Source organism: Lipotes vexillifer, unplaced genomic scaffold, assembly GCF_000442215.2.
Source record: "Lipotes vexillifer unplaced genomic scaffold, Lipotes_vexillifer_v1.1 scaffold618, whole genome shotgun sequence".
Lineage (NCBI taxonomy): Eukaryota > Metazoa > Chordata > Mammalia > Artiodactyla > Lipotidae > Lipotes > Lipotes vexillifer.
Window position 1 is genome coordinate 1,668,582 of NW_006799025.1, and position 16,664 is coordinate 1,685,245.

Consider the following 16,664-nt stretch of genomic DNA (forward strand, 5'->3'; position numbering starts at 1 on the left):
GGGGGGGGGGGGGGAGCCGGAACCTTGTTTCTTCTAGAAGTTATGTATGCAGTGTGTGTTTCCATCTTAAATCGCACATAAATATAGGAGGAAATGGGGGGAATCATTTCATTTTATCATGGAGCTTGAATAACAAACAACACCTTAAACAAGAAATTAGTAGGAAATGCATTTTAAGTTTCTCTTTACTTATAGGACGCTAGAGATTCCTTTTTGATTACTGTATTTTTGTACATGTATCATCGAAACTTGAGAACCTCTTTCATCACAGTTTATACCTTTACTGTTTAAGACATTTGAATCATGGGACTAGGCAAATTTCAGCATTTAAAAATTTCCTGCATGGGTCAATGCCCTTTTAACCACTTTTTAACAAATGTTCTCCAATAACACCAAGTTATAGAAGAGGGAATTATTTAGCAGTCTTGGATATTAAATGTTTGACTTTTTTGTTCCTCCTTTTTTTTTTAAAGATACTGTTTTCCCTTTGGACGACCTGAAGGTGCACTGAAAGCTACACTTTCATTACTTGAAAGGGTATGTTTGAACATTATTTTTTAAGTACTGTTTGCATTCTCAATGGCTGTGTATTTCAGTGTTGAACTAGGCAGATGGTCCCATCCCTCATGAGTGTGGTATCACCTGGGTCTGTTACTTTTCATCAGTTTCTCACTTTTTCTTGCTACATTCAAATTCTTCTATATCCTGCTTTTCCTCTCCAAAGCCTCTCTGAAGCCTACCACTGCCATCCTATGCTGAGCTAGGGTTAAAGTTATCATCTTTTTGGTAGTATCCATTTTTCCCACCGCTTTTTTTCCCCCTCCTTATTTCAGATAAGTACAATTATCTGTTTTTCAGACTTTACAGTTGTCTTTTATTATCCCCCGACCTATTTGTACTTCTGTCTGTCATATCCCTCATACCTATAAGAGTTTAACATTTAATATTCACAAACATATAATTTCTTTCATTCTAAGTTTACCTCAGAATTTATTTCAGTTCAATTTGTGTTACTTTGAAAGAATTCATGAATTACAGAAATTGATGATTATAGAAGTCATGAAATTATAGAAATATACAAAAAGTAAACAGCAAATAAGGTGTTATACCCATGCTAGAAATCATTTATTAATGAAAGTCTCTTCTCCACTGCTGTTTTTGTGGCAGATTAGGTATAAAGGGAGGGGGGGTGGGAGGGAGGTCCAAGAGGGAGGGGATATATGTATACATATAGCTGTTTCACTTTGTTGTATAGCAGAAACTAGTACGACAATGTAAAGTAACTCTACCCCAAACTATACCCCAATAAAAAAAAAAAGGGAAGTATCCTTTCACCTGTCTATAAAAGTATTCACGTGCTAGTTGGAAGCTAACAGCTTAAGTAATGTGAACAAGTTTTATTCCTTATCTGTATTAAAAAGAATATCTAGGGATCATCTCTGTCTCTTGATTTGATTATTCTGGTCCTGATTTGTTGACTTTAAGCACTTGGCTCTTGTTGATTTTTCTGCCCAAGGAATTCCAGATAATATATTATTTATTCGCACCTCTGAAAAGCAAAAAGGGGAGACATTGTTCAGTGATTTAAGGATTTGGGAGAGGAGGGCTAGAACTGATGACTAAAGTGAGATCTTTGTATTATAGATTGGTTTTATCTATATATCCCTGTCTTATCCTTGATTACTGTGAATGGTGTGATAGAAATATTATTGTCATAATTATCTGTTTTATTAGAATTTTTATAATATTAAAAGCTGCATGTAACTCAGGCTTTTCAGAGTTTTCATTTCATCCTATCCATTAAGGTATGATCGATGAGATAAAAATCCTTAAAGGCAGCTTTGCTTTTTGGAACGGCATCCCATCCTGGGTACCTAGTACAGCCTCTCTATATGCTGGTTTCCATGGCAGAGCTCCCATCTTCCCCCCGGCAGGGAAGAGTTAGTAACAGAAGAGATGCCCTCGTGCCCTGTACTGACAGGTGACAGGATGAACAGTGACCTTTATTCCAGTTACAGTAACTAATCGTGTCTCTTGCTGAATTGAAAGAGAAATGGTAAAGGCTATTTCTTCATTTTCATGTCTCTGTACTTACTGAAATCTTAGAAAAATAAAATCTACATGTGAATTCTTGATACAAATGGTGTCTTGGAAGAACTTGGGCTGGAAACATGAAACACAAATTGTGTGTCTCCCTTTTTGCACTTGCTAGCCCTTTATCTGTGCTTCTCCAGGAAAGGGGATTTAGTTTCCCCACACACACTTCAAATGAAGTGTCCAGCTCCTAGATACTGTGAAATATTGCCTGATTTCAACCCTAGACTCACCTCTGTAATAGATATAGACATTCTAATTTTAACAGCTATTTCTATTATTTGAAAGTTTGGCACCATGGGAAAGCTTAATAGTAAAATGAATCTTAAATTTTAGTAATAATCACCTTAAAAATGATAGTGCCTGTTAATGCTTATGTTTTTTTACTCTAAACAGAAGGATTTTTTTGGCAATAAAAAGTCTAATGTGCAGTTCTAATGAAAGTGCCAAATATACATCAGTGTGTTGAAGATTTTTAATGTGAAAATATGAAGAAAAATTTAATTTGTTAGGGGAGGAAATCTTTAAGTGATAAAGTGTGCTGTTTTCAGAAGGAAACCTTGTCTGACAAAATGAAAATATGTTGTCAAGGATCACCAGTGCTAGAATGATTGAATGAATTTGAGATTATAAAATCCGTAGTGCCGAGGCTGATCGAAATAGAATGAAGTAACAAACCATGAAATGGATGTCTTCATGTTCTTTCAATATTTCTTTCAAAGTAAAAGTCTAATAGGATAGTCAGAACACTTACAAAAGTATTGTCTTCTTTACGTTAAGATTTTGTTATACCTGTTTATTGTAGAATTTGAATGTAAGCAAAGCACGGAAAGCCACATCAATTATATGGAAAATAGCGTTTGACTAATTGTATAATCAAAACTTATCTGTGAGCAGTTTTATCACTAGGAAAGTTTTAAGGAAAATTATCAATGAGTAACTATAAAAGTACTTACATACATTATATTTTGAATTCTGGATACAATTGTATTTTCCATTTGCCAATAGTAATACTTTTAAGTGAAAAATCCAAAAACACAATTTAGGAACCCAACAGAAAATAATCTTTTTTTTTTTTTTTTTTAATTTCAGAAAGTTTTCCTTGTGTTTTAACATTTGATACTCCATTCATTTCACTAAGACAAAGAAGTTCCCCCTATCCCCAGCAGATCAAAATAACTAAAGTATAATTAGTGAGAGTAGTGGTCTTGATTTTTATAAAGCCCATAAATGATGCTTATTTCAATGGAATTTATGTTTTCATATATATTGCTCAAAAGATTTAAAGCTTTTAAATCAGGGATATGCAAGGTAAACTTTATTACAAAGTATCCCAAGGACTGTAATCCTCCTTTGAAACAGCTGCTCTAGTGGCATTGTGGGTCCCTGGAGGAAAAGTGACAGTCACACTGAATGGTGGCTTGGGCAAGGGAGGTTTTGATGTGCATAAATGAGGCTTAGACAGGCGGAGACAAGACTGGGAGAAATTACTTCCCGGTTGTGGAGTGCTGACTCATCACCTCCCCCAGTGTTACCTAGGACCCCTTCCTACCAATAGGTCTAGGGCAATTTGTGTACTTGTTTTTTAGTATGTTATGCCATCTCTCTCTCTCTCTCTCTCTCTCTCTCTCTCTCTCTCTCTCTCTCTCTCTCTCTCTCTCTCTCTCTCTCTCTCTCTCTCTCTCTCTCTCTCTCGCTCTCTCGCTCTCGCTCTCTCTAGGTTTTAATGAAAGATATTGCCACTCCCATACCAGCGGAAGAGGTGAAAAAAGTGGTCAGAAAATGTCTTGAGAGAGCTGCCTTGATCAATTACACGAGACTCACAGAATATGCCAAGATAGAAGGTCAGTGCAGTGAGCAATTGCCGAAATGGCAGTGAGAGCCAACATTGCCTATTAACTGCATTTTCTGTGAGAAGTCCTTTCCTTTCTTGAACAAACCTGTGCCATGGCAAAGGGAAATGTCTCATTAAAATCTCAGCTGGTGAACTGAAGAGCTTTTTCCTATTCATTGCCTTAATATGCCTCCTGGGACTCTGCTTGAATGAAAGACCCAGGATTCATGCTTAAGTTGTCCTTTGTTCTTACTTTGAGTTTTGAAGAAACCAAAACGTGTTTTCATGGGTTGTATTTTTTGACATTACAGTAAGTATGTCTAACATTTAAACTATGGGCAGTGTATTCTTTCCTGATCAGTAACAGTGTAGTATTATTTAATTTTATTTTTGGTTCTGCAGCATCTCTCAGAGAAAGAGGAAACTTGTTGCTTGTCGTGAGGGCTGAAATAAACTGATAGAATTTCCTGCAACTTTTAATTGCTTACAATATATTGATGCATTTGTAAGATTAGATCTCTTGAGAGGACTGTGCATTTTTTCTCTTTCTTCAGGTTTTATTCATTAAGGATAATTATTTTATTCATTTAAGGTTTAAGATAACTTAGAAATACATAGATTGAAATTTGTGGCAAAGTCACACAATCAGCTTTTATCTGACAGTCCTTTGACTGATATAATTAAAAGTAATAGAAATGACCTCAGGTTCTTTAATTATCATAAAACTAGCTTGTGTAATACATGGAGCATTAACTTAGGGAGGAAAAAAGTTTATAGTGTTAAATACTTATCTCTAAAAATAAAAAGTAAATCATCTGTTAGAAAAAATTTAGTAACTTTTAATATAAAATTGTATTTAATGAATTATAAATTTATTAATTAGTTGATACTATGATAGATTCATCAAAATTGGGACAATGAAAAAGATGATTATAATTGGCTGTGTTATATCCTTTTTTCTCTCCAAATCTGATCAAGCTTTCTAACAAGCACGTGATAACCAGCCTCCTGAGTGATTAACAAAAAAGCCATCCCATCACTATAGCAACCAATATTATATCACGAGAGTAACAACATGAAACCTCCTTAGATACCAGTTTAACATCATTAATTATGATATCATGTTGTGTTAAAGCAGAAGCAATGAATATTAGGTCATTTGGGGAAAGTGGAAGATAAACAGATTGGTTTTCACATTTTGAATACTCCTTCAAACAATTTTCGTGTTTTGGGAATATTGGGTATTGTGAACACGGATTGAAAGAATTGATATAAAAATAGACATATTAAAACCTTTCAAATCTGGCAAAGAGAAAGAAATTGTAGGCAACCTGAGTAAATACAATATTGGTTTATCTAAATATTATGAATGAGCTCCAAAAAACTATGAGAATCCTTTTGGTCTTAACTATTTTAGTTATTTTTGACCATTACCTTATCCAACAATACTGAAAAGATATGCAGTATATTTTTTGTTTTATCTCTGTATTTATTTTCTAGTTGTAGAATCCATTTTAATATGGACAAATGAAGAACTTTCTGTTATTTGTACACAGCCATGGGCTCCTCTCATTAATCAGCTAGATAAATACGTTAACAATGGTGATCAGAAAGGAATAGTTATTCTTCTGGATCACACACAAAAACAAGTCTGTGTTAAAGAAAAGCCTAAAAGAGGACCCAATGGAGAGTGAGCAGGGAACTCTCCCACCTCTTCCTTTCTGGAGTCACCCCCTCTCTTATCTCGAGTCCAGTGTGAGAACATTCTAGAAAAAGGATCCTAGAAATCTAGTCAGGTAGCACTGCTGAGCAGTCTCTTTTCAAAAAAAATAATAAAATGCATACTTACTAGATAAGAAAAACTTTTATCCTTTTCATTTTCTCCTTTCTCCCCCTTTTTTTGTATCTTAAAAAATAAAGCTCTTTGTTTTATGCTCAGGCTCAGACCAAGAACAAAGTCGACTTCAAGTTAGAAATAGGAAATGGGCTACTTTTCTTTGCTTGATTGATCTTTTATGTTACATGAGTGAGCAACACGTGTAGAGTTTGTTTTTCTCCTAAATTCTCTTCTCTTATGTTTTAGGCCCAGCAGAAAAGGACACAGGTAATTAATGTTTGTGCATGCATGTGCCATTATTTCTAATGTGGCGGTGTTGTGTTTTGATATGGATGAATAGCTCTTTCCTTTTCAGGGCTCCTGTTAGATCACTTTGACTAAGATACTGAAAAGACTTTGATTTTATTGGAACTGTTGCCAATGCTTTGTATGGAAAATATAGGCCATTTATCTCTGCAAAAGTTCAGCAATGTTTTTTTGATATGAATTCAAAGCAAAACACCTGAGGCTGTATTAATGTTATGCATTAGGTTTTAACCACATACACTAATCTTATTTGGAAGCTGTTGCCAATATTTGAAGGACTCTACAACTAGAAAAGAGGACCATCTTTCTTTTATCACTCCTGGAAGATAACCTGAGAGTAAAAATGCATAAATGCTATTAAGTAAAAAGTAAGCAGCTCTTAACTTTGAAAGTTGTTAATCATAGTAATGAGCAGAGATTATAAAATCCCATTCTCAAGAAATTGCTAGGAAAGAGTTCTTCTCTGGGTCTCTGAGATTTTAAAGATTTTGTTACTTGTGTGTGTGTGCGTGCACATGCCACTTATCACAGTTGTAATTAATTTATGTATGTATTTATTTTTGTCTGCGTTGGGTCTTCGTTGCTGCGCACAGGCTTTCTCTAGTTGTGGCGAGCGGGGGCTACTCTTCATTGCGGTACGCGGGCTTCTCATTACAGTGGCTTCTCTTGTTGCAGAGCACGGGCTCTAGGCATGTGGGCTTCAGTAGTTGTGGCTCACAGGCTCTAGAGTGCAGGCTCAGTAGTTGTGACTCACGGGCTTAGTTGCTCCGCGGCATGTGGGATCCTCCCAGACCAGGGCTCGAACCCGCGTCCCCTGCATTGGCAGGCAGATTCTTAACCACTGCACCACCAGGGAAGTCCCACAGTTGTACTTAATTTAATTAATGGGCCATTATGTATTCATCCTGTCCATCTCTGCTTCAGCCTCTTGCAGGCAGGGTCTCTACTGAACTTGTTCACTGTTGTATCTCCAGCACCCAGCACTGTGCCCATGGCACAAAGTAGGTACTTAGTAGTTGGAGAGAGACAAGAGGTCCATTAGTTAAGTTCCATTTGAAATCAGTGGCACGAGAGACAAGTGATGAACCTTTCTAATCTGAGTTTTCTCATCTTAGTCAAATTTTGCATGCAGTCTTATGGACTGGTTTGCTTAGGTTGTTTTTAACTGAAGTCTTCCATTAAGGATGCTATTTCTTTTTTCCGACCTTCACTTCTTTTCCAGTATTTGACCTCAGAAAGTGTCAGGAACAAAACACTCAGAGACAAGAAAAGGGGAAAAAACACACCTACAATGATCGCTGAAGTGCACTTTAGAAAAGATGAATTAGAAAAAAATATTACCATCCCCTCTTGTGACAGCCCGCTGTGATAGCAGCAGCCCCATGATCTTTAACAAACTTTTTCAAAACCTCGTATAGCATCGTATCTCCTACATTTCTGTTGTAAAAATAGTTTTTATATAACTTTCAGACAAGAGGTCCAGGGTTGTTAGTGGTTTTCCCACTTGCCATAGAGTAAATAAGTCAGCCAGCTGGGACTGGAGTCAGGTGTCCTGACCCCCAGCCTACAGAGACTACACTCCTGCCCCTGTGAAATAGGAAGGGGCCACCATACGCCATGACGAGGATGGAGCAGAGGCAGTTGCCCTGCTTGTGACAGTTGCTGTCCGCTGTGTACAGCACTTCCAACCAGATGAAAGGCTTCCCTTCACTTGTGTTTAACACCGTACCATGGCTCAACTGTCTAGGCTGCATACTCTGGGAAAAATACTTTTTAAAAGTCAAATGCTTGTATAGAAAAGAGAAAAAAATCAGTATAGCCTCAGTAATTTAAGTGAATCTAAGGGAAAGCAACCCTCCATTGAAGACTTCTGAAGTAACAGAAGAGAGGTTTTTAAGAAATGTAGTTACATTCCTTTAGTTGTATTTGGTTGCCAGTTAACAGGGTTACCTAGTAAATGTTCTTGGAGGTGGTTTTAAAAGTGAGTAAAAGTGAGAATATCAATTGCATGTGTAAGAGCTTAAATGCTTGGTAAGACTTGGAAACAGTACTCTCTTGAGCATCATAATCAGTATCCCAGTTAGTTTGTTCCACATAGAGGAGAGGAACATTTGGCTCAAGGTTTGTCATGTTGTCGTCTGTTGACCTGCCTGTTGCCCCAGAGGTTTTTCATTTACACTGCTTCAGTAGTTCCTTAAACAACTCTTCCAAGACAGATATTTTACAGAAGACGTAACTAAGACTTCAGAAGAAGGCGGTAACTGGCACAAGGTTGTGCTGCTATTAAAATTCAGCAGACCTGAGATTCGCACCCATGTTCCTCAGACACCAGAGGGCTCCTCTCCCCCTGGCTGCCCTGCCTCCAAGGCTGTCTGATCCAAAGTCATGGCATTTTCTGATAAACCCCTCACACACATCACAAAAGCCAAGGGCTAATATTGGTAGGGTCTCTTTTTCCAAAAAATAATATTTATTTAATAACAGGAGCAAACACTTACATGCCAGGCACTATTCTAAGCACTTTACCTGTATCTGTTTATTCTTTACAACAGGCCTTTACAGTAAATACTACTATTATTATTCCTTTTTTAGTAAACCAAAGCAGAGAGGTTATTATCTACCAGTCAGTCTCTGGTCACATAGCTAGCGAGTGGGAGATTAGGACCCACTGTCTACCTATTAAGATATCTTCTTATTTTCCTATGTCTTCCTTCCTCTCCATTCTTGGCAAGCTTGCATAGTTCAATTTGCGCTCAGTTAAAATTCACGGACATTTAAAAAGGAGTCTGGAACAGTGCTGCACATAGAAATATGATGAAAGCCATATATGTAACTTGAAAAAAAACTGCAGTCACATTAAAGAGGTAAAAAGAAATAGGTGGAATTAATTTTATGCATATAGCTTATTTAACCCAATATACCTAAAATATCATCATTTTAAAATGTATTCAGTATACACAACTCTTGAGATATTTTACATTATATTTTTCCTATGTCTTTGAAATCCAATGGGCATCTCCCTCTCCCAGCACATCTCCTTTAGAAGTAGCCCTGTTTCAAGTACTCATCCACCACATGTGGCTAGTGGCTGCTGAATTGGACAACCCAGGTGTCTGGTTGGAAGGCTAAGAGCTGAACTCCAGAAACTGACTCTTTTTATTTTCCCGGACACATGTTAAGTGTCGGGTGTTGAACGTGAATTAAAATGTGCAGCCTCCCCTCACCCCGAATGTCTCTTCCCTTTCCCTGCTTCATTTTTCTCCATAGCCCATTTGATCTAACACACAAGATAGTTCTTTCGTCCAGCTATTGTCCTAGAATGTTAGCCCCACAAGGGCAGGGCTTATGTATTTCAAAACTGCTGTATCTCCAGTGCCAAGAAAAGTGCCTGGTGCGGTGTTACTTGATAAGTACTTCATTGAATAAATGATTGAGTCAATGGCCCGGAGAGCGATCAGGCTCTTTACAGCAGAGAGAACATCTGTAAGCTGGCAGGTTGGCTTGCAAAAGATCATTCAAACCAATCACTGAATAATTAACAATATAGAGCAAAAACTAACCGCTAAAAAATAACAAGGTTGGAACAATTAAACCAGAATTTCATGCCCTGTACAGTGGTGTAGCGTGGGAGTGAGGAGGCACTAACTCTGGATCACAGACGCCAGAAGTTATAGACAGCAGCTGTATTAATGATAGTTAAGAATCTAACCTGTTTCAGTTGTTTCTGTAATTCAGCGTCTTGCTCAGTTTGACTCATAGTTCTTGTCTATCCTTGGGAATTCTTCAGATTCTTCACTGGCAGCACAAATTTGCAGAATAAAGGAATTTTACAACTCTGTAATAGATGAAATAAAACAGATGACCTCTCTCTAAATGCCTTCTTTCCTTCTTGGGAATTATTCACATGTGTTTTATGAGAACAGATAGTCCATTTTAAGAACTTGAAACTTCTAGAAAGCGATTTTTTTTTTTTAATTTTAAGAAAAGTTTGAGGTTTACACTGTTGTGAAATCAGCTAGTTTTCTCCTTTGGTTTAATTTTATCCCTAACTTTTTATGTAATAGTAAGATCATTTTTATTTATAATCCAAGGTTCAAAATGATACTGAAACTTTATGCTTCTCATTGTAGTTTTCTTAAATCACATACCTGGTTGATGCAGATTAGCTGTTACTTTTAAAGAAGAATCCATTCTTTAATTCACGGAATGTTTTATGGACAAGAACAACTATAAAACATCTAATAACAGTCCCTGTCTTCTCCTGAAAACTACATAACCTATTGTGACTTAGGATAAAAGAGGAGGGAGACCACTCCTTAGAGCTTGCGTTGACCTGAGATCTTTTACGTAAATTTGGTACCTAAGCTTCTTGTGAATCTCAAAACGTGGAGGTGCCTTAAACAAAAGCTAGCATGGAATGAACAGGCGGAGGCTTTGTGCAGTGATGATCTCTCTGGGCCCTCTGGTTGCCAGGTTCCCGGGTCTAACCTCCAGTGCTTTCATTTTCAAAGTCTCAGTTGAACAGAGCAGAGATGCTTTCCCAGAGGGCCGCGCTGCTTGCTTGCTTTGAGTGGAGAAGTTGCACTGTGGCCATCCTTACGTCATTAGGATGTGTTTGCCATCTGGGTGGCATTTTAATTTAGCACTTCATTGTCAGAGTGTAGCGATAAATAATAAGTGAAATCTGTTCTACTGAAGGACATGTGTGTGCACAGAAATGAGTATATAAACTGCACAGTTGATGAAAATTCTTTTTGTGAATGAATAATTTCATATTAATATTTCTAGGATAACTTAGCAGTGTACTCTCGTAAAAGTTTTTTGAGTTTCCTTATAAATTTGATTCTTAAATTTTTTGAGTATTATATGTTACCATGAATTCAGGCTACAATGCCTAAGTAATAGACCTGAAATTTTGCACTCCCATAAGCACTGGCAACACTTTGCAGGAGGTAATTTGTATACTAAAAGAAACAGGGCCCTCACCTTAAAAATGATAAAACAGAATTAAAGAACTGAAGAATTTCTGTCCAGCCTATTTGGACAGTGTGGCTTGGACTCTGGGACTTAGGCCTGAAAGTAAACCTCTGTGACCATTTCTGCTTCCGATGATTTCACCTGATAATTTAGGGACAAATTGATAGATACGATTTCTAGCTCTAAAACAAAGAGAATGACCTATTGTCTTTTTATTTAAAATATTTGAGAACATCATATAAATCTGTAAAGTTTTTTGGTTTTTTTTAGTTTGTAAGGCAATATGTGTATATACAGTAAAAACTCATTGCTTGAGCTACCCTGATTTAGCATCTGTGATTACCTGGATAGGATCAAATTAAAATTTATTTTTGCACTATATACAAAGAAAAGCTGTGAGTATTTTTCAGATGGTCAGTGAACTATTTAAATTACCTAAGAAGATAATTGTTTTCTGATAACGGTAAATTACTTTGATTCTATCACCGACTATGATACAATTGAAATGCTAATTTTGAACTATTTTTATCAGCATGTTCTTCTCAGTGTATTGAATAAGATGTCTTTCACATCTCCTTGCCACACCATTAGCCTTATTCTATGTAATGTATATGCCAGAAAGTATTAAAACCATGTTCTCTTTTAAGTACTACGTAAGTAATATGAATTCACTTTGGCTATTTCCACATCTGATCCGGAAGAATGAGGATTTCTAGTACATTTGCCCCAACTTCTCTCCCACCAACTCACCAGCCCCTCAAGATAAGAACCCCGCACTATATAATTTGTGTTCATGTCAATTAGTCAGCTCATGACAATGTTGACAGATTCATCCCCATGTAGCCAAAGCTGGTTTGGGGATATATCAAGCAGGAGTTGCAGGAATTATTGCTTAGAAGAGGCAAGTAAAGGCGTGATTTGCTTATGTCTGACAGAGCTTTCAAGCTCTGTGTGTACCTTCTGTCAGCTTAGGACAGAGGACAGGAGTGTGGTGCAGTTGCTCAGTAGCTCTCGGCATACTCAGGTCACTAACCAACTAAGTGAAAAGTCAAATGAAGAGACAAGGTGCACTCTTGTACACCAGTGGCAACCCGATGGCAGTGCTTTCAGCACTCCTGGGACCTCTGCACCCACTGTTTACCCACAGCTTTAGTGACCAAAGGACGAGCGTTCTGTCAACTCCAGAGCATTTAAAGACACTTACGTCTCTCTCCTCTAAAATTAGTTCTGGGTCTGCATTCCTCTAACATCCTTCCTGACTGATCTTCATTTGATTCTGGAAAGCGTGAGTATGTGTTACTCTGTCCAAAACAACTGTTGGCCTTCTGTCCTGCTGCCCTCTGCTTCTGTCCCTCCTACTGGGGTTAATATTACCAGTGCCGAGTGATTTGTAATGCCATGAGATCGTTTGTGACGCAAATGAGCAGAACTTTTCCTTGATCCACAGTCTCTTTGTCAATGAGTCATCCATCCTTTCTCTCCATTTTTATTTCATTCTATTTTGAGTGTGAATTACAATAGATAAGGACGATCTCAATCAGAGACAGTTGTAGCTAATTTCACATATAAAAAAATGAAAACTTGATTCAATCTTGAACAGTGTTCTCTTTCCGGATCAGGCTATAATAGGAACTTGATCTTAAGTTTAAAGGACACCTAAGTTAAAGGTTATTTAAGGGCAGACGCTTCCTTTCAATCTTGTAAAGTGCATAGTAAGCCTCAGCTTTCCAGCTCTGTACCTCCAAACTTCCTGTTATTTATACTCACCTGTGTCTTGTCTTCTGCATTATCAGGGGATGAGGTATCTTCCTCTTCAAGGCCAACTTGTCCACCTGTCATATTGACCCCAATTCCACTTACCTCTTTCCGGATGTATTTTACTGCATTATATATCTCTTCTTTCTCCTGTGGCTTGTACCTCTGTCTTCTTTTACATATTTCCCTTCCATTTATTATCATGGTATCTCCCTAAATAGTGCCTTATCCTGAGCTCTACACCTCCTTTCAGCTGCCATCCAAAAAGCAGGCTATACTAACACCTTCGTTTTACTCACCTTCACTCCACTTTGCCCAAAGAAGTTTGGCTTCCAATCTCACCAGTCTGCCTGGTGGGGAGTTAGTTACACTAGCCTGGAGCATGGCTGGTCAGAAGGAGAGCGGAAGGGAGGAAAACTTTTAAATTCTGCTCCTGCCTCCCCACTACATTGCCTTGAGATGTCCAACTCCTTATCTTTTGTCATTGGAATTGGTAGCAGTAGGTCAGGTGGCCAGTGTCTGTGGTATTATCAAAACAGGGCCTCAGCTGTGCTGCAGGTGAGATGTTGATGAAAGTAGGAAAGGGCTGAGCCACACCAGCTCATCCCTTCACTCCTCTACATCCAAACCCTATAGCCTGGTGAATTACAGGGCTGTTGACCAAGTGCTGTTGCTTCGAATCTAACAAATTAATGGTAAATCCCTGTCCACAGGAGTTGCCTAATGACTTAGTAGGAAAAGGAAATTATCAGTGTTGGTTCTGTGTTGCCTGGAACTCTCTGCTCCAAAGCTTAAGCTTCTGTCTTTTCGAAGTCCCTGCAAAGGACACAGACCTGCCCATCATCCCATTCTTTGTACCTCCAAATGATCGTGAGCTCTCAAACTAAAATTACTACACTCCTAAGGAGTGCAGCTCTTAGTAAAGACGATAGGTGATATGTACCACCTGGAACTGATGGAGCAAGAATTTAAATTGAGCATAACACTCTCAAGGTGATACAGGAGGATGCTAGCTTGTCGCTTCTTGATGCAGGGACAAGAAGTCATGAAGGACCAAGTGGAAATATTGGGTATGAACATAATATGGTTGTAAGAAAAACAGGATACAGGATGAATATAGCTGAAGAACTTGTGACCTAGGAGATCAGAATGGGGGCTGCAGAGAAGGAGAAATAAGCTAAGTGATATGGAGAATAGAAATAGAGTAAGACAGACTTCCATCAGACTGGTTAAGAAAAAGATGCAGATAAATATAGTATGAAAGAGAAAAAATAACTAGAGACACAAAACAAAATAATAGAGTATTGTGAACCAATACAAAATTCAAAGTCTCAAAAAACTGTATATTGGTAAAGTCAGCACAAAAAACAAAACTCAAGTAGGCCAATAAATTTTAAAGAAATTGAAATAGTTGTCAAAGATCTCCCATCCCCAAATTCCTAGACCCAGTTGTTTTAGGAGGTAAATTCTACCAAACTTTTAAGGAACAAATAATTCCTATCCAAAATAGGTTCAGTAAAATGGGAAGTGAAGGGAGTTCATTTCATGAAGCAGGTATAATCTTGATTCCCAAACCTGATCAAGACAAGAGAACAAGAGAGAAATAGGGCTTCCCTGGTGGCACAGTGGTTAAGAATCCGCCTGCCGATGCAGGGGACATGGGTTCAAGCCCTGGTCCGGGAAAATCCCACATGCCACGGGGCAACTAAGCCCGCAGGCCACAACTACTGAGCCTGTGTGCGACACTACTGAAGCCCACGTGCCTAGAGCCCTTGCTCTGCAACAAGAGAAGCCACCGCAGTGAAAAGCCTGTGTGCCGCAACGAAGAGTAGCCCCCACTCGCTGCAACTAGAGAAAGTGCGCGCACAGCAACGAAGACCCAGCACAGCCAAAAATAAATAAATTTTTTAAAAAAGAATTATTTTAGGTCCATTTCATTATAAGCATCTATGCAAAATTCCTAGATATGATATTAGCTCACAAAGTCCAACAGTGTATTTGTAAAATAATATATCATAGTCAATGGGGTTTGTTCCAAGAATATAAAAGTGATTCAACATCAAAAAACTAAGAAACTTAAAGATCACATGATCTCTAGGGGCTTCCCTGGTGGCACAGTGGTTGAGAGTCCGCCTGCCGATGCAGGGAACACGGGTTCGTGCCCCGGTCTGGGAAGATCCCACATGCCGCGGAGCGGCTGGACCCGTGAGCCGTGGCCGCTGAGCCTGCGCGTCCGGAGCCTGTGCTCCGCAACGGGAGAGGCCACAACGGTGAGAGGCCCGGGTACCGCGAAAAAAAAAAAAAAATCACCCTTGTGAATATCACCCCCTACTCATCAGAAGAGTCTTAAAGTATTAGGAAGCGGTCAAGCTCCTGACAGATACAAGTTTTCTAAAATTCTACTTTTCCTTAAAAGCTCCCATTTTATCACTGGCAACAAATACTATCTATTGTTTCCTTAAAGTGAGAGGTTTACTTCATTTTTCAGAAAGTGTCTACCAAATTTCCAAGTCTGAATAACCATACTTTGTCAGTAGTCAAGTGGTTCTCTGTTGAAAGAAAACAAAAAGCAATTAGCTCAGCCCTGGACTCAAACAATCACACAAACAATTTTCCTTGAGATAGTCATCATACTTCAGTACACAGAAGTGCTTTATGCAAATTTCTCATTTTGTCACAGATGATACTTTTATAAATGTATACTCAAGCGTAGAGATTCAATGAAATTAATAATTTTTTACTCTTTCCTCAAGGACATTCTTATTTAAAACTAGCTGTTTTTCTTGAGTGAATGGTGAAAAAGAATACGTGATGAGTATAATTTAACACCATAACCTTGATTCATGCTGAGGTAACAGTTTTACCCACTATTGCTTTTGCATCATTACTGTAAATGTCAACAGAATTTAAAAGGCAAAACATCTTATTATGAAAGTACTTTTGACTGTGCAGGTCCCCAAAAGGTCTTAGGGATCCACAGTGGTCCATGGACCACACTCAGAAACACTGTTCTGCACCATCATTCAACTAGATAGATAGATAGATAGATAAATAGATAGATAAGGTACCTTCATAGTAACCACCAAACATAAGGCATCCAAGAATTAACTTAGCCAGATTATACAAAACTTCCTAGACCTCTATAAAAAAATTTTGAAATTCAAATAAAGATCACAGAGAGTAATGTAAATAGATGTAGAGACAGTTCATGCCCTTAAGAGAGATGACTTAATAATATATAAACTCTCCCCCCAAATTAATCTATAAAATCACTGCAATGTCCATCAGAATTCCAGGGTTTTTTTTTTTTAATTTGATAAAGTTACTTCAAAATTTAAGTAAAAGAATAAAGGATACTGGAAAACTATATCACCTTAAGGAAAAAATAAAACAGTATGGAGATTTGCCTTGCCAGATACTAAGACAAATTATAAAACCATCACCAAAGCCCAGGATCAGGCAGATACTCAGAAGAGGAATGTAGAGACAGAGTCATGTATAAATGGGAGACTGATATGCTTCATCGAGAAAAAAGTGGGACCACAAATCAGTATGGAAGGATGGGCTGTTTCAGAGATGTTAGAAAGAAGGGCTCACTAAATGGATTAAAATAAACTGAAGCCCTCTCTGATAAAAACGTGGTCTCCAGAGAGACCTTAAAGTATTGAAGAAAACATCTGTCACTGTAAATGCATCATTACTCTTTATTGTAACTGTCTTCAACTAATATTTTTACCTTTTCACATCCTCAGTTTTCTAAGTGTCCAATTTACTTGCTTCATTTTCTACATAGAATTGTCAGCCAACCATTTATGCTTGAAAAAAATACTTCACACTCTGAAATGAAAGCTCCATGAACCA

The 16,664-nt window shown here is 37.9% G+C and overlaps 1 protein-coding gene across 1 annotated transcript in view; it reads left to right on the top strand.

Moving 5' to 3' along the window:
- CADPS2 (calcium dependent secretion activator 2) overlaps positions 1-16,664 on the top strand; it is a 524,381-nt gene that overhangs the window by 396,206 nt on the left and 111,511 nt on the right. Inside the window, exons 16-17 of the mRNA XM_007471293.1 lie at positions 474-537; positions 3,815-3,938. Of these exons, the coding sequence (XP_007471355.1) occupies positions 474-537; positions 3,815-3,938 (188 nt within the window). The remainder of the gene's footprint in view (positions 1-473; positions 538-3,814; positions 3,939-16,664) is intronic.